Source organism: Melanerpes formicivorus, unplaced genomic scaffold, assembly GCF_026170545.1.
Source record: "Melanerpes formicivorus ecotype bairdi unplaced genomic scaffold, bMelFor1.0.p_v2 SCAF_2, whole genome shotgun sequence".
Lineage (NCBI taxonomy): Eukaryota > Metazoa > Chordata > Aves > Piciformes > Picidae > Melanerpes > Melanerpes formicivorus.
Genome location: NW_027142354.1, coordinates 13518618 through 13544077, shown reverse-complemented (window position 1 = coordinate 13544077; position 25460 = coordinate 13518618). Strand labels below are relative to the sequence as shown.

Here is a 25460-nt window from a genome sequence, read left to right as displayed (position 1 = left end):
CCCTGCATTACAGCAACTAAGTTGCTGCTGGCATTGTTCAGCTGCATTCATGTTTGGGTGGGCCAGTGGTTCCCCTTGGTATAGCAACTGCCCAATTTAGCTTTTTATGGTGGGTGATCACTGAAACAAACAAAGAGAACCAAAACAAAAACCTTGTTTAGCATTTCCACTCTGACAAAACAACATTTTTGCTTTTGTATTCCTGTCCAGAATTGACATTTTCACCAGATGGGAAATGTCTCCTTTTGAGCTAGCTGCTCTTCCTGGAACACAGACCACAGCTAAAGCCAGTTTACACTACTACAATCACAGCAGTTACAGCTTCATGGCTGTGTTGGGTTAAGCCCAGCACAGGAGGGGTGGGCTGGAAAAAACTCAGCCTCAGGTGAGCAAAGAAACCTGACCCAGGTGGGCAGAGAGACCTGGCCCCCTCCCAGGAGAAGGGGTCCTCAGGTCAAAGTCTATTCCACTTCCTGTCCACAAGCCTCTTTAAGGGGGTGCAATTTCCTGCTTTATTCTCTTTCTCCTGCCCTCACCTCTCTGATGTTCTGCTGCTGTTAACCAGGTGGTTGGACCTGTTCCACGCTGTTCCAGACTCCTAAGGGAACAGCATCCAAAGAGAGTCCATCTTACATCCAGAGAATCCTTTGCCAGCTGTAGCTGGTTCGGTATGTATTTTTATTTATCCCTTTTCCTTATACCTTTGTAGCCTTCCTTTTACTCAAATGCCTTTTATTTTCTGTTAAACTTCCTTTTTACTTCCAAATCAATTCAAGACTGTTATTTTGTAGCTTTACCTGTCTCTTCTCCTCCTGCCCAATTTGCTTTCCTCTACTGGGAAAAAGGGGAGAGGGGAGGCAAGGCAACCTAAATCTGTTCCTTTTGGGCTCCAGGAAAAGCTTAAACCACAACAATGACCTAGAGATACCAATACAGCTACAGGAGAATGCTGGACAACAAGTGCACAAGAACTGACAAATTCCTATTAGCCTTCCCTTGCTGTCTTATTAATGCAGTCTTGGATGCCACAATACAGACAAAATACCATCTTCTCAGACAATTCACACACCTTACAGCCACACACCAGCAGCTAGGTCCCAGCAAGACTGTGTTAAAAGCATAGCTTGAGACATAAGAATTTACATAAAGGCACCAGGGAAGCACGAAAGCATTGAGGTTCAAATGGTAAAGAGACATGAATGCCATGCTACAGACCCTCTGGCCCTCAAAGCAATGCCTGTACGCTGTTTAGAAGGCACCTTTATGAAATCTCAAAGAACAACTGCAAACCTCTTCAGTTTGGCAAAGCTGATAACCAGCTGTGCCCAGCAGTACTCTGCCTCTTCCCAAAGATGAAGGGCAAGTGTTACATTCTTCCAGCACGAGACATCACTGAAATTTAATGCAGGTCTTTAATGAAAGCCGACAGGATCCAGAGCATTCACTTGGCAGACTGTTCACCTTTAATATCTTTTGTGGCATTTCTAATACAGTTTTAAAAACACATTTCATTATTATATTCCCAAAAACCCCAACCAGTGCCAACAACCCACCCCCCTCAAAACATTAGTTTTAAAAGTTACACATATATACATACAGTTAAAAAAGGAGAAAGGTGCCTCTAAAGTTCCAGTTCCAGTTACAAAACATAGATGCATTTACTGAGGTTAATGTGTAATGACACTGATCTGAATCCCTGCAAGCCAAAGAAGTCTTTGAAAGTCAGTACAGTATTTCCCACACTAAACATGCATTCAGTTATTAGAAGTTGTGCCTGTCCACAATGAATTCCACATACTCCGTCAATACAAAGTGTTCTGATATTTTTACAGCCTAAAATTTAAACCACAGTGTAAAAAGAATAAACCTCTTCTGAAGTTACAACAGCTCTGTTACATTTTCTGTTGGAAATGCTGCTGTGCAGTGTTCTTACCTACATCTTGCTTAGATGGAAAAATTGCTCTTTTTGCCAGTGTGGTGCTGTATGTTCTCTGTGCTACTCTTGTGAATTTTTACTCTGCAACTTCATCAGGGTCAAGATTTAATTTCCAGAAGAGCATTTTCAAAGTGCAATGTCCTCCTGGGCTGGAGTGCTTTCAAATGGCAACAGCTCAAGTGGCCCCAGGTCATGGCAGGACTGCAAGGGCCACTGCATCAAGCCCATCCAGAACTTTAAGGCAAGTGATATTAAATCCATCTCACATAAGTGGTGCTAAGAGACATCTTTAGCTTGGTGAGCTAGGGCACTGCAGCCTAACCACAGACTATGTTGTTTCTCAGAGAGTGTTGGGAGTGGAAAGAAAAGCCCACAATTAGGCTAGACTGCTTTTAACTACTTTGCAAACTATCTAAGACTTTAATTTTTATTTATTCTTAAAAATAGTAATTTCTTATCAGTACAGCATAACATGAACTCAAATAAGACAACTCTGCTTAGCTCTGTACCTACACCAATAAACACACCTGGGCTTCAAGAAACCAAAATGTCTGGCATCCTCTGCATTTCCAGTGGGACCTTATCGTCACCTGGACTTTTTCCTGCTTTACTTTTCTCTGAACTCCAAACTCTAAACATTAGCCTTCCTGTAGGGGCCTAGGTTTGTGTTACTCCACTTGAGCATCTTCAGCGCTCTTCTTTAAATCAAGAAAGAAATCTCACAAGTTGCTAAGAGAAATGTACAAGAAGTGAACATGTCTTTAGTTCAATTGATACAAACAGATCAAAACAACTGCAGCTGTCTGCGCCAGGCAATCTACCAGCCTAACTCCTCCTCAGGCAGGAAACAGGTGCTGTATTTGCTGACAAATCTAGGTGGCCAATTAAGTAAAAGGCAATGTGCAAAAACTCCTGTAATTGTGCCACTAGGCTATTTAACATGGAGAGCAAACCAAAGCTTCGAGGCAGCCACATGCTTCTCTTTAACACAACCAACAACCACCTCAGTTAATTGTTTCTGATCCTCTCGACAAGACTTTAGTCCCAGATGTATATTCACTGCAGCAAGAACAACTGCCTCCAGAGTATGCCTCTTTTGTTTGGCTACACGGATGTAATCTGGGGCACTCTCCATAGTGTAGCTGTGTTGCTCAAAAGGGGTATCTGTAGACTAAGTGAAACTTCTCTTCCACCGAATCCCCATCCCCTTCCAGGCATACTGCTGAGGAATTGACACACATTTTATTGACAGATCATGGTTACTGTAAGCTACACACATTTGCTTTGTGCCAAATTTATGGGACTTAAGTTTGTATTTGTTTTGAATATATTTTAGAAGTCAGAGAGGTACCAAGAAATTTAGTAACAGCTACTATTGACATAGCATCTTGTACTCCTGCAGATCCCCTAACAGATGTTAGGAGAAGAACTTACTGTGTTACACCAAATGGAGGAAAGAATTAGGCAAGGCTTTCAAAAACTCAGTCTCCAAGTTCTTGGGCTAGAACATCCCGGATGAACTTCAAGGTACGTTGGTAGAGGAAAGCATCTTTCTTCTTTGGCTTACAAATATTTAGATGATTAACATCCACTGGGATAAGTTCTCCAATTCCTAACTCTGGGAGAGGAGGGAGAAAAAAAAACAACCAGAAAAAATGACCAAAGTTCATAAGGTCACCTAGGCTGAAAAGCACATCTTGTCTTAGCAATTTCTCTCTCCAAGCAACTTCTCCCATCTTCTGTTTAACTCTTCTGTTTTGCTTATTTTTCAATGTGCTAAAAGCATCAATGTACATTGCTGCAGTCAGACGGAGCAACACTTTACTACAAACCCCACACTGGTAAACCATTAGGTCAGAGTTCTGCTATCTTTATTGGGAACACAGAGATTTACTTTCCTCCATTCTTTGAAGAATCAAAACCTCAGTAATCACCACCTGACTGGCAGCAAATTCCTGACTAAACTTTAAGTACTGACATGAACAACAATAAGGGTTTTATCCGGGGTATCCAGACTCTGCTCAAGACTCATTGTCCACTTTGATGAGGAGACTAAAAATGGGACTAAAAGGAACCTGAAATATGCCAGAAATCACTACATACATTTTCAGGTAAATGAAAAATGTAAAATGTTTACTTGTTGAATTCCATATTCCATTTTCAGCTACTGATTTGGGGGCACACTACAGCATTGTGGCCTTCCAGTATCTGAAGGGGGCCTACAGGAAGGCTGGGGAAGGACTTCTCAGGATCTCAGGTAGTGATAGGACTAGGGGGAATGGAATGAAGCTGGAGGTGGGGAGATTCAGGCTAGATGTGAGGAGGAGGTTCTTCACCATGAGAGTGGTGAAACCCTGGAATGGGTTGTCCAGGGAGGTGGTCGAGGCCCCGGCCCTGGAGGTGTTTAAGACCAGGCTGGACGAGGCTCTGGCCAGCCTGATCTAGTGTGGGGTGTCCCTGCCCATGGCAGGGGGGTTGGAACTAGATGATCCTTGTGGTCCCTTCCAACCCTGAATGATACTATTATACTATGATTTATTCTTTCTTGACCAGCTATCACTAATAGTGAGCCTTCCAGTTAGGATGCTGTGACTGCCACATTCTTATTTATTATCTATTCTTTCAACCTCCTAAGGCATCCTCCATTTTGTGTGGAACTCTGTATCTTTTAACCCTGTAAAATTACACCACAGCACAAAGAAGGTTTGCTTTCATATGGCCAAGGATGCATGTAAGAAACAGTGAGTGTACTGCTTTTCAGCCTGGATTTTGAATAAAGGGAATGGCATGCCACTGAACTGTCACATAGCCTTTAAAGGTTTTCAGAGAGCTCAAATGCTCTAATGTGTCATCTCTAGAAGAAGAAATGTGCTACAAAATTAAAAGCACAAAGTCATTGCTTGTGCACTGTTATCTAACCTTCTTTTCCATTTAATTTTGTTAAATAAATAATAACAAAAAAAAAGTAGCCCATTTTTCCATTCTCACCAATACAATTGGTCAAACAACACTTGCACAACAATTGCTTCTTGAGAAGACATACTGGAAAATTACTGCTAAATACAGCCGCCTAAACATGAGCCAGCAGTGTGCCCAGGTGGCCAAGAAGGCCAACAGCATCCTGGCCTGCATTAGGAACAGTGTGGCCAGCAGGAGCAGGGAAGTCATTCTGCCCCTGTACTCTGCATTGGTTAGTCCGCACCTTGAGTACTGTGTCCAGTTCTGGGGCCCCCAGTTTAACAAGGATATTGAAACACTTACAGAGAAACAGTTACAGAGAAAAGGCCTGCAACAATACAACATCAGACCAAGGTCAGTCCTACAGCAAATTTGCAGATGACACCAATGGGAGCAGATGTTGGTCAGTTAGAGGGTAGAAAGGCTCTGCAGAGGGACCTCGACTGACTGGACAGATAGGCGGAGTCCAACAGGATGTCATTCAACAAGTCCAAGTGCCGGGTGCTGCACTTTGGCCACGGCAACCCCATGCAGAGCTACAGGCTGGGGTCAGAGTGACTGGAGAGCTCCCAAACAGAGAGGGACCTGGGGGTACTGATTGACAGCTGCCTAAACATGAGCCAGCAGTGTGCGCAGGTGGCCAAGAAGACCAATGGCATCCTGGCCTGCATCAAGAATAGTGTGGCCAGCAGGAGCAGGAAGGTCATTGTGCCCCTGTACTCTGCATTAGTTAGGCCACACCTGGAGTACTGTGTCCAGTTCTGGGCCCCTCAGTTTAGGAAGGACATCAAGACACTTGAACGTGTCCAGAGAAGGGCAACAAGGCTGGTGAGAGGCCTTGAACACAAGCCCTATGAGGAGAGGCTGAGGGAGCTGGGATTGTTTAGCCTGGAAAAGGAGGCTCAGAGGCGACCTTATTGCTCCCTACAACTACCTGAAGGGTGGTTGTAGCCAGGAAGGGGTTGGTCTCTTCTCCCAGGCAACCAGCACCAGAACAAGGGGACACAGTCTCAAGCTGCACCAGGGGAAGTTTAGGCTTGAGGTGAGGCGAAAGTTCTTCACTGAGAGAGTCATTCGTCATTGGAATGTGCTGCCCAGGGAGGTGGTGGAGTCACCATCCCTGGAGGTGTTCAAGAGGGGATTGGACGTGGCACTTGGTGCCATGGTCTAGTCATGAGGTCTGTGGTGACAGGTTGGACTCTATCTTCAAGGTCCCTTCCAACCTTAGTGATACTGTGATACTACTGTTGCCAATAAGCAAGTGCTCCTCACCCTTAGACAAATCAAAACAAGCCATTGGTATTCTGAGTTAAATGTAGCTGCCTCTGATCTCAGCAGGGTGACTGCACTTTAAAATCAGTCGAAAGTTTAAACAAGACCACCCCACCTCACAGCAGATGTGTTTTGGAGGTTTTTTAGGTCTTTCTACCGTAGCCTTTATAACCCTTGCTCATGATTGATGCTTACATGAACATATACAAAATTAAACAGGGTAGATGGCTATTTGACTCACGTGCTGACTCCAGAGGCACAACGTGCAGTTTGAGCATGCTGCCTATGTGCGTTGGTAACGTTTCTGCGAAACTCAGCACTGAAAACTTTTTATCTTTGGCAAAAGACAGGAAGTCATCATTCAGCTCTTTAAGGGCAGGAGAATCTGAGAAAAAGAAACATAATTTTTGCAGTGTTACCTTGAACATGAGATTATAGCAAGGTAAGATAACAGTAATGCAAGACTGCATTCCTAGAGAGATGTTTTGGAAAAACTAGTACTCCAGTAAAAGGAGCAGCATCTTGTTTGCAATCTTCTTTTCCAGCTATCACGTGCAACAATTGTTTATTTTTGCATAGTTGCTGAGTTACTACATCATGGCCCAAAAGCACTCTTCTATAAACTTGTTCTGACTCCACTTCTTTCCCTCGCCTCTGCAAGCTAAATGAGTTACTCAGACTTACTTACAGTAATTCAATATACAACCCAAAGCATAAAAAAAGGCATCATGACCAGCTTAGCACAGATCCCTGTTGTTAAATGGTAGCAAAGTGAACGTACCCTTGCTGAGCTCTTTAACCTCCACAGATGGGAACAGAAGATATCTGGCATTTATAGAATATTCAGCCAGCTGGGAGCCATGATGAGGTACGCTATAAAATATGATCCCTCTGGTGTTGTTTATAATTTTATCCATTTCTGGATTCTTGGAAGCATCAACCAACATCTTTTTGACTAGAAGACCTGGCAACAGACATGGAATTAATGCATGGATTGAAATCACTGTGAAAATAATGATCATGCTATATTATCCATAAAAACCCTAACCATATTCTTGCCTCAGTCAATTAGTCCTTAGTTTGTCAACTACGTAAGATTAAGTTGAAAAAACCCCAACCCAAACCTGAGGAGGCATGAAAATAAAATGTCTGTTAATGATGCAAATCCAATTTTGATTTGCTGTGTGTGTTGCTAATGACATTGACTACATGCTTGATCATAGAGGAAATACTGCCTCTGGATTCTCATTTACATGAATTTCAACTCCTTGAGGTTTTGTTTTAAAACCAGCACAGTAAAAACAAACACAATAAAAAACCTTTAAAAATGTGTATGTTACTGAATATAATGCATCAAGAAAGTAGGAATCTATTTTTAGGTCTTTCCAATTTTTTTCATATGAACTATTCCAGATAACTGCATTTCAGACTGAATTTGGATAACAGCTTATTTGGAAATCTAACTGCAAGTATACAACTTTGTATCAAGCAGGCAATGTGCTTACCACCCATGCTATGTGATACCCACACCACAGGTCTGTCTCCAATTCCAGCAGCTCTGAGCTTGTCAAGAAGTTCACTGCTCCTGTAAGCAATAGACTTCCTGCAAGTAAAAAAACCCCACCCACAGCATGATGAAGCAGGACAGAGTAAAAAGCAATGTTAAAAACACAATGAATTTTCAGTGCTGCATGTTTATGAAAGTGGAAATTTGGTACATAAACCATTCATTAATTACTGCTGCCACATCAGAGAACACCCAAAGCCTTTGCAAGGCTGGCCTCATAAGGACAACAGAAATTGACCTATATTGACTTTCTTGGTCTTGCTGGAAAGTTTTACTTTAATCTCACTACTCATTTCCTTAGCTTTAGTTCACCCTGAGAATGAGCTTTACCTGCCTCCCTCCTGGCCCCACCCCCTCCAAACTGCAGGCACTACATTTGTTACCTGTGAGCCTCAACAGGACATTTCACTTTCCAGTCACTCAAATGGGTGTCATATTCCACAGATATGATCCTAAGGGCAGGACAGTCTGAACCCAGCCATGTCTAAATTGAAGTGAAACCAAAAGGAGGTTGTAATTGAAGTACTTAAACTCTTGTAAACAATTTATCAGCAGAAATGGAGCAAAGGTAGTGTTACAGGGACAATATAAACAAGAATTTTGCTCTTCAGTTAATTCCCAAACACATATTACATCTAATCTATTACTTTTTATTATACGCTGGTTAACTCTAGCCTGTCTCCCAGACACAAAGGAAGTAAAGGATGGAGGATTACAAACTCGTGCATTCCTGGCTCCCTCTCCTGGGTGAAACAAGAATTAGTAAGATTACCAACAGCACTGATCAGTTGAGGTTTTACAGTTACACCAAAGTTTCTTGAAGCACTAATTATTTATGTAGCAACAGTACCTAAGTAGCAATCTGCAAAAACTGAGGTACTGAGACACTTATGTAATAAAGATTACTTAATTTAAAATACAATTTCATGTATCTTTTTAAAAGCACATGAGGAAAGCAGCCATTGTCTCCTCTTTCACTAGCATGAGAATGATGTTGAAGGCATCAAATATAGCAGGGATTTTCCTCTGCAAGAGCAACCTGTTCAAAAGTTCAACTTGCTAACACAAATATATCAGGAACTTGTAAAGTCCTAGTTGTATAACAGATTACGAGTCATTTGATTCAAAAAAGACAACTATCAGACAGTGTAATTCTAGATCCTCTGAATGGCTCTTAGAAATGAGAAAACAGCAGCTACATGGGAAGACCTTATTGTCATTTTACCTTTGGCCAGCACTGGCTGTAGTCCTCTTCCCCTTCTGAAGCTTTTTTATCCGAACGGTGGTCAATGTCTTGCTGTCGCCAGGTTTTAAACGCTGCTCCCAAAAGACCATGGACAAAAAGGATGTCTGCTCTGATGGGCTGACTGATACAGAAAAGGGAATTTTTAAGAGGTTCATAGTACATATGCTGCTAGCAAATTAAATTTACACAGAACTTTTAACCTAAGGGATGTCAGAATTTTTAGCAGTGTAAGTGGTATCTTGGGGACAACATTGCATGATTTTGAATTGTATTTCAGAGAGAACACTCAGATTAAGACAAAAAACAGGGATCAACCCAGAACACAGACATTTAAGAAGAAATATGCTAAGTACCTGTTTCACAAGAAGTATTTTTTCTACAACGAAGAACAGCAGTCTCTCCAGCTACTATTACTGCAACTTGCTTTTAGCCATCATCAGCTTTATCATCAAATGAGATCTTCACTGTAAACTAATACCAATGACCCAAGGAACAGTTGCTACTAAGTGACTACTGTGTGACTACTGTGTTGGAGGTTTCTTTGGTCCCAGCTGTGCATTTACTGCATCTTAAGCCAACATGTCTTGCTGCCAGAAGAATAATTACAGGGCACTGTATCCCAAAACAGCCAGTGCAAAGGCTAAATGGCTGCAGCACATGCAAAGCAATCATTCTTCTCATGGTTTGTGTTTGAATTTTTTCCTTGCAATACAATATCACTCCTTTCACAGCTACAGACTGCTCCCAACACACTTCTGTTGTTTTCCTGATTGAGAATCTAAATTCAGTCCTCTCAACCCACTAAAGAGCAAAGTACCATGAACATGGCAGCACTGTGATGTCAACTCCTTCAAAGTTTTGTACCTGAACAGTACAAACAACTCAATGTACAGACTGTAAAATGTCTCCTTCTGCTTTACCTGCTACGGTATTGTGGATGCAAGACATAAACACCATCTGGATACTTTTCTTGCACTGTGTCCCTGTCTAGATTAGCCAGAGCTCTGGATGCATGAGAAGACTGAATGACATGTGGGGATTTCATTGCTTCAGCAAGTACAGAAACCCAACCTACATGGAAAAAAAAATGTGGCAGGTTAACTAATTAGAAATATCATCCAAACAAAAGAATTCATAAGTCTCATCCTTCAAGCCATACTTGTGAAAATAAGATGTTAAAAATGGTAACATCAAGACAAATTAATACAATCCACCCTCTTTATGACAAGAAAGCCAATGCTAGGTAAGAGAAACCTCCAAAATGCAGAAATCTGGAATGATGAGGAGGCAACATATTTTACTGCTGTTCAGCTTCTGAAGGAGAACCCCCATCCTAAATGAAAAAGAGAGAGAGCAGATCTTGAGCCTCTTTTTGCAAGTAAGATGAAAAAAGAGGGGAAAAAAATGGTAGCAAATGAAGCTTAAAGCATGTGAAAGACACAGAAAACAACCCACAGGAGTAATGGCAGGTGGAAAAATAGAAGCTTGCTGTAGGAGTATAGCCATTTCCAATTCTGAAATCCAGTGTGCAAAAATAGGTTTAAGGAATTAAAATGTCCTTTGCTATTTAAAAAAAGTACACCATTTATATCTGAGACACGTAAGAGAATTAATGAAGGAAACCTTTGAATACCTTCCTCAATAAAATTTTAAGACACAGCTACCTCAGGAGAAAACAGACACTTTGTAATGCTTCAGATAAGATGTAAAATATAGTTTAGTTTCTTAGACATGGCTGGGGATGTCTGCTGAGAAATGCAAAGCACCATCTTTTATATACACATACTTTTGTTTAAAATCCTGACAAACCTTGTGGCTGCCAGCAAGAGTGCTCTACAAATCTTAGTTACGTTAAAGTCAAGTGCACAAATAAAATCTGGGAAGACTTTGAAGAAAGATTTTTCAAATGGAGGCTCATTTGAAAAAGAAGAAACAAGTTACCTAATGAGCACTGTTTCCAAATCATGTACAGTATCTTGTTATTAGGATAGCCAGTATGTTGCTAGGTCAAGATAGTTCACTGTGGAATTAGGGAAAAACAACACAATTGACATGAGAGTTTTGTATAAATGCAAGTACCTTTGAGAACTGTCAGGTTTGTGGTTTTGTTTTTTTCTGAAGAATTATGTATACATCTCATTTCTAAGCAGAACAGATGTGGATTGCTGTGCAAATTCTCCTTAGGAAGAAGACTGAATAAAATCTATTTTCAGTTCATCAAATACGATGAAAGATTGCCAAGCCAGTCTGATTAAAACCACCAAAGTCCCTGGTTTTGCATTTCTCTCAGAATGAGCCAAGATGAAGAGTCAAAAATAGTGTTTGGAATCCTCCTGTCCTCAGATACTCCATCACAGGTACCACACAGTGCATCACTGCTTTTATTCCTCTTCCTGTGCCAGCAGTTTTCACAAACAAAAAGAGCCTCAGAGGCTCTCTGTTCTTATGCATCACCAAGCAACAAGAGAAGCCTCATCAACTGTTGACCAGCAGTACCCAACCACTCATCTCTGGAGTCCAATACACTGTCTGAAATACCATTTGTACTAAAAGCTCTGCCCCAGGGAATTGCTGACTCTTCTGCTGCAATCTCTTCCTCTACATGTATGGTTTTAACAGTCATCAGAAGAATGAATGTAAGAATGGTGCTTGAGCTCAGACCAAACACCTTTGCAGCACAGCTGTCTTTCTCCAGAAGTGATCAGTAATGGAAGTTGTGGAACAATAAAAGAACAGAACAATAAAAAGATGAATGTGCACTACTGATGCGCCACTATATTATCTCAGCTTTCTGCAATCAACTCAGCTTTTGTCTTTAGAGCTTTACAGATTTCTTTATTTCCATAAATGTGTCTAATTATTTTCTATAGCTTTGTAAATCTTCAACAATCAAAACGTTTTGGACAAGTTTTAGTTTGTTTCTACACTGTATGGAGAGAATAATAATTATGATTTGTCCTGCCTTTTGATAATTTAATGTACAAGAACCTTTGTTCTTGCATTACAAGAAACAGCAGGTGCTGCATTTTATAACTCTCCACTGTATTTTCCTTCAGTTGCCTTTTCCAAACTAAGTGTCTTAGTTATTTGCATCTTCTAGCACAGCCACTTCAAATTCTTAATTATCCTCATGATCATTCCCTGTGCCTTTGTTGCTTTTCCTTTTTGCAACAGGGACATTAAAATGAAGCAGAAAACAGCATCTGGGCATTTTCTACTTTTCTGTTTCTTTTGTAATAAAACATTGGGAATTACTTATTTGGTACAGAACTAGAAGGGAGTTTAATTAGACCTGTTTAGAGTGTCTTTAAAAAAAGGAACATCAGAGCAAGAATTAGAAGAAATTACTAGCCTAACATGAAATGATGTGTTTGACTGTACTCCAAAAGACAAGTACTGCAAGCTGGTCTGTTCTTTAAAGACAGGGGAAAAAATCTACAAGGTAGATGATCAGTAAGAGTAGGAAACTCAAAATATTTTTATCACTAATGCAAACTGAACATCAACCAAGTCCAAATTTTCACCATCAGGAGTTCTTAATTAACACCATCTAAGCAGTCTATGTATTTTGTATCAAAAAGACCCAACGATATCATCTTCCTCCCAAAATAAAAACCACACCACTGCCATGGTTTGTTGCATTTCACAAAGGCACTGAATGCTTAAAAAACTGTAGAAGAGAGTCTGGGATTCAGAGCGCTTGTGCTTGCTTTCCTTTTACCTGCACGTACTATGGATGCATGGAGACGCTCATCCAATGCCATGTTTCCAATAATGCGAATTATGTTCCTTTGGATTTTCGCTGAGTCTTTACGTAGCTGGTATATCCTCTGTAGTAGCTGAAGGCCTCCCTTGGCTTCAATTTTATCACAGTGAGAAGAAATCTAGCATTGTACAAATAAATACAATGACAATCAGTAGATGTTCTGTAAAAGGTTCTAAATGCTGCTCATTCACAAATTAAGGAAGTTTAAAGAACTGATATGATACAGAGCCCTTATGGCACAAAAATTCTTATTAAACCAGGATTTATTTTGCCATGGTTGAAGAGGACATAAATATCTGACATGCTAAAAGCATGACTTCTATGGATTCACAACCAAAAAGATGCTGAGTATCACCACTCTACTCTCCACTGTGTTTGAGGGAGATGAGATTGCTCTCTACTTGATGTGATCAAATTTCAACTGAAGTTCAAGAGTCTGAATAGGACAATTGTTGTATTTGTTAAACTACTCTCTCAACCAGAGCTACCTGTCTTCCTGTTCACCACCTAAAATGCAATCCAGATAATCCCTTCTCTTTTAAATACAAAGGTATTTCTACTTTCCCAATAGTACTGCTGTCATTATTAATCTTAAGGGCAATATCTGGGATTGTTTAGCCTGGAGAAGAGGAGGCTCAGGGGTGACCTCATTGCCCTCTACAACTACCTGAAAGGTGGTTGTAGCCGGGAAGGGGTTGGTCTCTTCTCCCAGGCAACCAGCACCAGAACAAGAGGACACAGTCTCAAGCTGTGCCAGGGGAGGTTTAGACTTGAGGTGAGGAGGAAGTTCTTCACCGAGCAAGTCATTCGTCATTGGAATGTGCTGCCCAGGGAGGTGGTGGAGTCACCGTCCCTGGAGGCGTTCAAGAGGGTACTGGACGTGGCACTTGGTGCCATGGTCTAGTCATGAGGTCTGTGTTGATAGGTTGGACTCGATGATCCTCGAGGTCATTTCCAACCTTAGTTATACTGTGATACTGTAATAGGTTCTAGTCCAAGCAGATGAATGGGCACTAATGAATTGCAATGTCAGCTACTGATATTGGCCAAATGCTTGTAACCTGAACATGTCTACAATGCTTTAAAATGTGTGGAAGTCACAGAACTGCTGATGTCCTTGAGTCTGTCGTTTTCAACAAAGGCAGACACACGTTCACAATGAGTACAGTCACAAGTTGCTTAAACTGAAAATCTGGAGTATAATACATTCTAGCATAAGTCAGAACTTTTATCTATATGGAATATGTGAAAGGAATACTGGCAAACTGTGCTTTTCCCATCCTTACCACCAATAACAGTGTGTTGTTCTCAACACTGTTTCAGGGTGCTCTAGGTTTCTGAGCCAGTAAGTGCACACTGAAGAGTGCAGCAATGGGAATCCAGTAGAATTATCCTTACGCACAATCTTCCGTACTCAGTATCTGCGTCTGCAAAGAACTCCCTGGAAGAGGCAACGCACGCTGCACGTGGTGCAATATTCTGCAAAAGGCAGTGACCCTTGAAGGAGGGACCTTTTAAATAGCTAAGGTTTGCATTTCATTCTGGCTTCCAACTTGACTGAATTCATAAGTCTACTTCGCTTTCTGGAAATCTGGCCTTAGTTAGGTTAAGAGCCGTAAGAAGAGACTGCCTTTAAACCTTCTGAACTGATGCACACCAACTCACACAAATCCCCCCACAGCCTCTTGCACTGAGAATTTCACATCAGCATCTTCCTTACTGAGATGCTGCAGAGTGGAAACACTGTTTTTTCCTCATGGTATCTACTGCCAATGATGGAGTGCCAGTGGGAGGTAGCCCCACAGAAAAGTCTTGTTAAAGCCATTTGAATTTCAGGCTTTCTCTCCTGCTTTTCTACACCAGAGCTGCCCTTTTACTTCTCAAAACGTACATACAGGTATATTACAGGGGAACCTATATGGGCTAATTAGTGGTGGAGTCACCATCCCTGGAGGTGTTCAAGAGGGGATTGGATGTGGCACTTGGTGCTATGGTCTAGTCATGAGGTCTGTGGTGACAGGTTGGACTCAATGATCTTTGAGGTCTCTTCCAACCTTGGTGATACTGTGAACTTACATATACTTCCCACAAGAAAAAATGTGTTTGTTGTGCTGCGCTACAACTCTCCTCGGTCTCAGCTGTCTGAGTATCTCTACAGAAGGAATATCCCTATAGAGGGATAAGAGACAAGGAAATGGTAACTCCTTCCCACTATATGAGAGAGCATTAGAAAGGAATGTTTTAAAATGTAGCTTTTCAGTTACAGTTTAAAGGGCAAATTACCTTAGAATGTTGTACTAAAGCTTGCAAGCAGAAGAGTTCCACTGTCTCTGAAGGGATTTTACTCAATGTCTCACAATATGGAAGTCCATTTCCTCCAAAACACCATAAGCCTCCCTGAAATGAGAATCAGTAAAAATGATACCACATTCCAAATAGCTACATAAAATCTCTAAACTAGAAGACTGTGCAATGATCTGTAAAAATTGCTATGAAGGGTGCACAGCATGCATGTATTTTTCAAAATGTACAAATAACCTAACAGTACACCATAAAAATATTTACTGCTTTTAAGTGACAATTTAAAACAGATTTTTCAGCTGGTAGTCTCCATAGTCTATAAACTTCAAAACAAACAACAAAGGGGGAAAACGTAGGATTTTAATTTTGTTAATGTCTTCATTTAAGATTGTTTGCTCAAGCATAAAAAAAACCCGAGAATCAGATTGCATCCAGAGTTCCACAGTTGCAAAAATAAGGATAAAAAAAAAAAGTCTTCAGCACATAGCATAGTCTCTGAAGCCCAGTCCCTCTCAATGAGGCAGTAGGAAGGCCAGCATAACCTCAATAAACAACAGTTTTCTCTAGAACAGCGGGATTATCAAAATGCCTCCATGTGTGGTCTCTTACAAAAGCTCCTTTGCAGCGAGAGGTCTGGCTGTGAAAACAATGAGGGAGTCAAAGTGTAAAAACATTAGACAGAATTGTGTCATAAGAAATAAAGAGTTGTTGCCTTCTGGAATCTAAATAAAGCCTGTCAAGCATCATTATTATACTATGAAATTTTTATCATTGCATCTTAGGAAAAAAATAATCATCCCTCATTTAAAAAGTCAGAATGTTTTAATAAAAAAATGAAATGCACAACAGAGAGTGGATGGCAGGTGCATTACAGTATTTTTCTTTTCCAAAGCAATAGCTGCACTTTAAATGACACTTCCTGAAACCACTTAGGAAGTTGTTGGAATGAGCTGAAGACTTCCAAGTTTCCAATTCCAAACGGAGCATTAGACTACTCCAATTCCAGTATTGACAACACTGACCTGTTACAGGGAGGCATTTCCATGTCATATAAGAGGGTTCACTGGTTGATGTGTGCTAAGGATTTAGCAGTTTGCTATTAAGGCTTAAGGAGGTGTAATCATCTCAGCAGCGAAAGGACACTCAAAAAGTAGTAAGACGAAATGTGAAAAAAAAAATTATGAGTGTGCTGCAAGAAGGAAATGTTCTGGACAAAATGAAATACCTGCTTTATGGGAAGGCTTGTTAAGTAAGGACATAATCTTTTGGAAAACCAGCTAGTGCAGCTGGGAAAGATAAGCTTTTGAGAATACTGCATGTAGAAGAGATTTTCCTTATGCTGTAGTCACAAAGTCTCTGTATTTCTCTTCCTCTTACAATGCTCAAAAATACAGAAATGGGTTTGTATCTTTGAGCTCCACAGGAATGAAAAACCCAAATAATTTTGCTCTGCAGGTGGGAACTCACCCTTTGTGCAGCTAGAGTCTGACTACTTTCACGTAAAGCAAGAGAAGTGAAGTACTGGACACACGGGTCAAGACCAGTCTGAGGTAAAGATACTAACAAACAGCGAAGTTCATCTTCGATGGGATAATCCTGTAAGAAGGAAGCAGAAATAGCTTTTACTTTTGTTCAAAGTACAAAGTGAAACAGAGAAAACAAGGATCTGAAATAATGGAATCAGCCACATTAATAAGGCCATAAAATAGAAATCCTGGGCTTGAGTGCTCTGCAATTTCAGTTTAATAGTTAGACCTGTACTTTAGAAACTGGCAATTCTAAACCCATCCACTGAGTGATGAAAAATAAGCTTTAAGCTTCATGCTTTAGTCGCCTTTTTGTAGTAGGACCAGAAGTGCAAAAAGAAAAACAGGTCCTTTTGGCACAGAGGGCTTAAAGTTAACCCTTAACTACACAGTAATTTTGGTCCTGCTCCACTAAAATAAATGTATAAATCACTAGAAAAAAATACAGGAACTCCATCTTTTATCTTCAAAATTATTTATATAGCTGTTGGTTTAATAATCCAGGGTAGGTGGCAGGAAGAGAGTCAACAAAGTAATTTTATTTGCTCACAGTCATGGAACTTGCAGTTACTCTAACACTTGCTACAATCAGAGATGGAGGCATATCTGATCTGCAGAGCAACACCTGCTGCCACAATTACTTGCTTCAACTTCAACTTGGGAATTCTTAGCTTCAATCACCCAGGTACTTCAGGATTGACAGGTATAGATCCACTCCCATTTAATTACAAAGATAAGAAAGCAAAAACTGAGAATACAACTACCAATCAAAGCTGGTTTTCAGAGTTTTGTTGGTTGCAAGGTGCAGGTATTCTCTGACAGGGACCTTTGTGTGCTGATTTGTTTGTTGAAGAAGCTAATATAATGACGTGATTGCTCAAACCATTATATATCTACTTACTAATAGACATAAAATGAAAACAAGATCAGATCTACCCAATAGGGATTTGTTGGTAGACAAAAACTGGCAATAAAGAGCCAGAAACAGGTTTATGCCTACAACAGGCCAGGCATAAAGAAAACAAGTCTGGTAGATATTACGGCAAGTAAAGAGGATGCAGGAGAGCAACATCTCCACCTCAGAAGCTATGGATGCATTTGGGAATTTAAGAGAGAGTACTTACAAGCTGTTTATCTGATTAATTCTTAATTATTTTATCAAGGTACAGTGCATTTTAAACAGCTAACATCATACTTACTGAATTTTCTGTTGGAATACTATTCAACTGGACCTAACAAGCACTGTGGTAACTCAAGTTACATAAAATTTAGTTGAGAGTATTAACTGTAAGGCTGGTCTCCAACTAGCTTCTGTAACTTCTAAATTCACACCTAAGTAGATGAAGGTTTCAAAAGGAAAATTTGGGTGAAAGACAGTGAGTATATCATATTAGAGATGTAGTGTGTTGGAGGAATTTTCCCAGGCAGCATATCTGCCTTGCATCTGCACTTGGGAGTTATATGATGCTCTTAAAATGGTTTGCCTGCTTATATAAGCAAGGCTAAACCTGTATGCCAGAACACTCTCTGGAGCACCACACCAGCAGTGAGGATGAAAACGCCTCCAGGAGTGCTCTCTATGAACAGGAATCTTTCACTATCAACAATGCAATATAGAATGACTAAAAACCACTGCTTTGCAATTCCTGTTAGGCAGGTACTGACAGGCATCAGACTGGTAACTGGCTAAAACTTCATTGCTAGTAAATGTGTAATGTGCTTACACAGCCTGAGAACAGTAAGTGGTCAACCCTCCATCCTTACTTCTTTCCATCATGCCATTAATTAACGCAGATATGCCCCAGCAGTATATCACTATATTATAGGTTTGTATTTTGATCTTTATTTTACTACTTGTGAATTACTTTAGAAGAACTTCACTTTAGTATGGCTACCAACAACAAAAGCACTAACAACAAGCAAGCAAACAAAAGTCATCTAGTACCTGCTTCTCATTTACTTACATTCTTGCTTTTTGGCAGTGGTGGTGGAGGCAGGAAAAAGCGAAGGTCAATGTCTTTTGATCGAGCCAAACCTATAGCAGTCCTTTGATCACAGCTTTGGGCAACTGTACCGTACTGATAATCTGTAGGACAAGAACTTCAATGTTAAAACTAACCTTAAATATTTAATTTGGTTTTAAATGTAGTTTCTGGTCTACTATATTGATATACTTTCTTTGGTATGGATCACTTGTAACAGCAAATGGAAGTCACTGAAGCAGTGCTCTGGATAAGCGGAAGAGTCTCCTTACAATGGCAGTTATGGTGAACAATTTGGTATTAATATACTTTAAAATAGAACCACCTCTCTGCAATCTAGATAAATAAGGTCTGACTTTCAATCACAAAGTCCAAAAGACAAATACTGCAGCTGTTAGATAAGACTGAAGACACCTGGGCACCAAGTGTTCATTATAGACTAGCTTAATAAAGGTCCTCGGATACAAGTTGAATGCAAGCCATTACAAATGTTGAGTATTACCACTGTGAAAGAAGTGCAAGAATTGCAAACTCAAGTTTAATTGCCTGGACTTGAGTTAAAATTTGAAGGGCATGTGCATATTTTTTCTGCATACAGTATTACAAAACAGAGCCAAATGCTGCCAAGATAAAGACACCTAACTTTAAATGATACAAATGCTATGGTTCAATATGATTGTTAAAGTCACAAAATCAGATGACCTCAGAAAGACAGGACAGCACCAAAATACAGTTTTAAGCAGCCCTTCTTTACTGAAGATACATGACAGACTTTCAGCCACCCTACTGATGAGAAACCAGACTTGAACAGCAACTTGCAGCAGTGACTTACGGCTCCTTTCCAAAACCTACCTCCTTTACAGATGGAGAAACTGAAAATTACACACTGAAATAAAGTGGCAAACTAAAGTAAAAGAAAACTACAAAGTATATCAATAGTTCTATCCCTGTTACTGTTACACAATTCTACCACAAGACCAACCAGCCATTTAAAATATACTTTTCACAAACAGTTACAAATTGACTACCTTTTTTCTTTGGTATGGATCACTTATAACAGCAAATGGAAGTCACTGAAGCAGTGCTCTGGATAAGCAGAAGAGTCTCCTTACAATGGCAGTTGTGCTGAACAAGTTGGTCAGTTTTGGTACAGTCTAGCTATCAAATGTTTTCAAAACAGCTTTTTGATGTACACTGCTTGGGGTAATTAACTAGAATTTTATTGAAGCAATGAGAAACAAGATGAACCTCATGTTGTAAAAAGGTCCTCAACTGACTGAATTACCTGAATAACAAGAGTCAAGATTAGAATGTCATCTAGTTTATGTGGACTAGTGGTGGAAGGGGGAGAAGGATACCCATAAACACCCCCCTTTCCCATTAGTTGAAAAACAGGAGGGTCATATTAATACCAAATAGTAAGATGGAAAATGGCTTACAAATCATGCTTGAACATGAAGTCCTCTACCTCTAGTTTGTCATTACTATTATCTCCTAAATAACTTTTACAAACTAAACCATGGTCTTAAATCCACTCCCCTAAAGAGCCTTATAAAAATCACTGCCAGAACTATTAATCTTTTTTAGCACTTCCAAAAGAAAAGCTAAGGAACTAATAAATGTGAACTGCTCTTCCACACCACAGCAGTGGCTACAACTCTCTGGTGGAGAAATGGAGAGGCCTGTGCTCTGTATCAGGGTGTAAGAAAAAAATAATTGCTTGAAATAGAAATAAATCCCTTACATTTTAGGCCAAATTTCAGATTATATTTACACTCCTTGCAGCTTCTAGCCTTTTTTCATGTTGGTAGCCGACTTGCAATAGCTAACTGAGACTGTCACATTTCTAGGGTGAATTAGGTTACATCAGCATATGTTACCATGCCAGTGACGGTTGTTTGCCAGGTCTTGTACAGCCTGCAGTCGGACCTCTTTTTCTTCTGACTGACTTCTCTTTAAGAGCAGCCATAGGGCACATTCATGATCTTCTCCATCAAATGTACTAAATTGTTCTTTTACCAGGAAACAAATAAAAGCCAAGATGTTATTAATGAACATTTTACAGTCACATTTCTATTGAGTAAAAAACCCACCCTGTTTCTTTCAATATTTTAATATTAGTTGTTAACAATGATTTAGAATGTCATGTTTTAATATTCAATTAAGAAAGAATGACATTAGTAAAATGCTGCTCCTTAGGATGGCATCAGGTTGGTGTTTCATATATATATATATATATATATATATATATATATATATATGTTGCACACACACTCTGGCTGGCACTTCCCAACCAGAAATGCTGGTTTCCAGCAGGAGCTGAAAATTATTAGCAACCCTTAACACTCTGACCTTGAACAATTAATTTCACAACACCACAATGGAAGCACATATTGTTCTAACCATTTAACACATAATTTAATGAGACCAGATACTATGCCTCAGAGCACAGTTTCTCATATGAATGAAAATTCTTATTTTAAATTACTCCAAAATCCAAAGACAGATTGCTGCAAAAAGACTGTGCTGCTTTAAGTTAATATTGGCAGTTCTGATGAAACCATAACACACTCTTCTAAAATGAATTTTTGAGAGTATTTTGTCCCACCCACACTTTTTATACACAAAACCTTGTACCAAATATTAACCTCATATCTTAAGCTTCAAATCCCTTCTGAAACGGGAAAAAAAAAACAACAAATCTCAAATCTTCTCTTAACCGTCACTTCAATAAACTGCTTTAATACATAGAAAATATGCTAACATTCTGTTAGAATAGAATAAACCAGGTTGGAAGAGACCTTCAAGATCATTGTGTCCAACCTATCATCCAACACCACCTAATCAAGTAAACCATGCAACCAAGCACCCTATCAAGTCTCCTCCCAAACACCTCCAGCGATGGTGACTCCACCACCTCCCCAGGCAGCCCATTCCAATGGGCAATCACTCTCTCTGTATAGAACTTCCTCCTAACCTCCAGCCTAAACCTCCCCTGGTACAGCTTGAGACTGTGTCCTTTTGTTCTGGTGCTGGTGGCCTGGGAGAAGAGACCAACCTCTGCCTGTCTACAACCTCCCTTCAGGTAGTTGTAGCGAGCAATAAGGTCACCCCTGAGCCTCCTCTTCTCCAGGCTAAGCAGCCCCAGCTCCCTCAGCCTCTTCTCATAGGGCTTGTGTTCCAAGCCCCTCACTAACTTTGTTGCCCTTCTCTGGACATGTTCCAGCAAGTCAACATCCTTCCTAAACTGAGGGGCCCAGAACTGGACACAGTACTCGAGGTGCAGCCTAACCGGTGCAGTGTACAGGGGCAGAATGACCTCCCTGCAGTAATATTACCACTGCTGCAAACACAAAAATGCATTTTAAGCTTGCAACAAAAATTTTTTTACTTTCTAAAAAGCTTGTATTTTATTATTTAATAATAATAATAATAATAATAATAATAATAATAATAATAATAATAATAATAATAATAAACAACCAAACCTAATACTTACCATTAAAAGGTCTCCGAAAAATTTTAGCTTCTGTTTCTAGAATTTTCCTCACAGCTCTATGGATCTCTTTTCTGGCTTGGTATGTGATCCCTATGAGAGTATTTTTAGATTATGAAAAATCTGAAAGATAATTCTATTACATTATCTGTCATACACACACACACACATATATATCTTGGTCCAAAGGGCCCCGGGAGTCCTCATGGACATCAAACTCAGTATGAGCGAAGAGTGTGCTTCTGCAGCAAAGAAACCAACAGGATGTTGGGCTACATCACCAGCAGAGATAAAGAAGTCATTACCCCACTCTACTCAGTGCTTGTCAGGCTACACTTGGAATACTGTGTTGAGTTTTCATCCCCACTACACAAAAATATGTGGACAGACTGGAGAGTGCACAGAGAAGTGCCACAAGGATGATTAAAGGACAGAGAAGCCTGCCATATGAAGATAAGCTGGGACACCTTGGTTTCTTCACCTTTGAGAAATGAAGGCTTAGGGAAGACCTTATAACCATGTTCCAGCATTTAAAGAGGGGCTACGAAGAACGTGGAGACTCGCTTTTTACAAGGATTCATCCCACAAAACAGAGGGGTAATAGGTACAAATTACCCCTGGGGAAAACTGAATGGTCACAAGAGGAAAACTGGAATAACCTCCTCAGGGAAGTGGTCAGTTGCCCAGCTTTGGGCACTGTAAAGATTGAGCTTGACAGGGTGCCAGGCCATCTTGTCTAGGCTGTGCTTTTGCCAGGAAAGGTTAGAACAGATGATCATTGAGGTCCCTTCCAACCTTGTATCCTATGATATATATGCACACACCTACATATTTATGTTCACATATATAATTACCCCGAATATAGACAACTTTATGTGTGTATGTACACACAGAACTAGCTTAAAAAAACAGCCACTAGCTTAAAATAAAATCAGCAACATTGTGAAGACTATTAATTTTGTAACAGGGCTCAGGCAGTGTAAGAGTGACTTCCAGAAGCACTCAATTCTTTTATAATTCTATTATTTAGAATCCAAACAATTATGCATCTTACCTTGGTATTGACTTGCATTTAGAGAAGCTGAACGTACGTATACATAGGATTTAAGTTTTTCTTGATGTATAGCTTGAGTATCAATTTGCAGTAACTTCTTTAAGGACAGGATTTCATATGTGATGAATACAAAACCTCTTTAAACAGAAGAAAATGACATATGAATATTAGTTTAAAAAAAAATATAATGGCAAAAATACATCAAGGATCATTTTGGTATGAATGATCCATAGTTAGCCTGGAGACTCAGGAGTGACCTTATTGCTCTCTACAACTACCTGAAGGGAGGCTGTAGACAGGTGGATGATGGTCTCTTCTCCCAGGCAGCCAGTACCAGAACAAGAGGACACAGTCTCAAGCTGCACCAGGGGAGGTTTAGACTGGATGTTAGGAAGAAGTTCTATACAGAGAGAGTGATTGCCCATTGGAATGGGCTGCCCGAGAAGGTGGTGGAGTTGCCATCATTGGAGGTGTTCAGGAGGAGACTTGATAGGGTGCTTGGTGCCATGGGTTAGTTGTTTAGGTGGTGTTGGATTGGTTGATCGGTTGGATGCGATGATCTTGAAGGTCTCTTCCAACCTGTTCTGTTCTATTCTATTCTAGTCTATATTGTGCTGCATATATAACTTAAGTTACTTTAAAATTATACTCTCCTTGCAGATTAATTTAGCAAAGTAGAGAAAAGACCATAAAATGCTTAAAATAAGTAATAATTATCAGAAAACACCCTTCAAATCTATATTCAATCATGACTAAAGCTCACCTAATATTGTCACAGTCTTCGAAAGACACGTGAACAACAACTTACCCCAGTATAAATGATCCAGTTATCTTGGCAATTTTTCCTTGGAAAAATAAGAAACAGAATCACATTAAACAAAGCTGTGTGCATCACATCTACATAAATATAGTTAACATTTGATTACCAGACAGTAATTAGTATTTTTTTTCATTGCTTTCCGGCTTTCAGGAAATCATTACCTAAATTTACAAACAGAGTAAACATCACTTGATTAGAATTTCCTGCTCTCCTATGCAAGAGGATGAAATATGTTTTCTGCCTGCACTATTTGCTTTGAGTATTGCTACCTATCAATCACATTCATTGCTCAGCTGCAGGAATCGACAATAAGCTTTCTCTGCTTGTATCGCTAGCATTCATTTGGACACCCAGGTTAATTTTAAGGAGCTAACCATTTCTTACATGACATGGGATATTTCTTCAATGCATATAAAAACATATAGGAGTCTGTATGTCCTTTGAAAAAAGTCCTGGAGAAGATCCCTGAGAAAAAAAATCTTTAAAATAACGCCATTGAATCTAATTTATAAAGCAAATAGCTGAGTAAATACATGCCTCTTGCAACTCTATCCTTTTAAGTCTAAGGATTCCTGTCAGATTGGAGGGGTTTTTGTTGCTGGTGTTATTTTTTTAAATTTAAATTTAATTTTCTGGACAAAGATCATGTGCATGTAAGGATCTCAACACAGAAGAAAATCTATTACTATCAATAGCACAAATCCAATGTAACACAACCAACCTATCATGAGTAACTTCTTTTTCTCACCATGAATTGGGAGATTTGCCCCACAACCATTGCCAGCAGATTCTGCCTTTGCAAGACCATAAGAATTTTGGCTTATCTGGGGAGAAACACCAGGCACCAGTACAGACTAGGGGTTGTTCTGCTGGAAAGCAGCTCCATGGAGAAAGACCTTGGAGTCCTAGTGGACAGCAAGTTATCCATGGGATAGCAATGTGCCTTTGTGGCCAAGAGAACTATGGCATCCTGGGGTGCATTAAAAGTGTGCCCAACAGGTCTGCAGAGCGTCATCTGCTCTGCTCTGCCCTGCCCTAGTGAGGCCTCACCTGGAATGCTGTGTCCAGTTTTAGGCTCCCCAATTCAAGAGATAGGGACCTCCAGGAGAGTGTCCAAGGGAGGGCTAAAAGGATAGCTATGTGAATGGAGTATCTCTCCTACGAAGACAGACTGAGAGACCTGGGGCTGTTTAGTCTTGAGAAGAGAGGGCTGAGAAGGGATCTTATCAACATCTATAAATATCTGAGGGTGGGTATCAAAATGAAGGTGCCAGTCTCTTTTTGGTGCTGCCTGGTTTAGGACAAGGAACAACAGGTATAAGCTGGAACGCAGGAGGTTCCACCTCAATACAAGGAGACACTTCTTTATAGTGAGGGTGACAGACCACTGGGAACAGGCTGCCCAGAGAGGTTGTGGAGCTTCCTTCTCTGGAGACTTTCAAAACCCGCCTGAATGCATTCCTGTGCAGCCTGCCTTAGGTAATCCTGCTCTGGCAGGAGGGTTGGACTTGATAATTTCTGGAGGTCCCTTCCAAT

At 40.1% G+C, this 25460-nt stretch overlaps 1 protein-coding gene across 4 annotated transcripts in view; it reads right to left on the bottom strand.

The window, feature by feature from the left end:
* Positions 1–1393: 1393 nt before the first annotated feature.
* The window catches only part of SERAC1 (serine active site containing 1), a 28049-nt gene continuing 3982 nt past the window's right edge, over positions 1394–25460 (bottom strand). For 3 of the 4 annotated variants that reach the window (XM_068151188.1, XM_068151197.1, XM_068151170.1), the window contains exons 3-18: positions 23913–23949; positions 23105–23241; positions 22054–22143; positions 20435–20566; positions 18537–18658; positions 16514–16642; positions 15029–15142; positions 12701–12863; positions 9900–10050; positions 8959–9100; positions 8117–8217; positions 7672–7769; positions 6948–7130; positions 6408–6551; positions 3371–3554; positions 1394–2665 (exon numbers count right to left, since the gene is read on the bottom strand). In XM_068151188.1, coding sequence (XP_068007289.1) covers positions 3418–3554; positions 6408–6551; positions 6948–7130; positions 7672–7769; positions 8117–8217; positions 8959–9100; positions 9900–10050; positions 12701–12863; positions 15029–15142; positions 16514–16642; positions 18537–18658; positions 20435–20566; positions 22054–22143; positions 23105–23241; positions 23913–23949 — 1880 coding nt within the window. In that variant the 3' untranslated portion in view covers positions 1394–2665; positions 3371–3417. The remainder of the gene's footprint in view (positions 2666–3370; positions 3555–6407; positions 6552–6947; positions 7131–7671; positions 7770–8116; positions 8218–8958; positions 9101–9899; positions 10051–12700; positions 12864–15028; positions 15143–16513; positions 16643–18536; positions 18659–20434; positions 20567–22053; positions 22144–23104; positions 23242–23912; positions 23950–25460) is intronic. The other variant, XM_068151178.1, reaches the window with a different exon arrangement.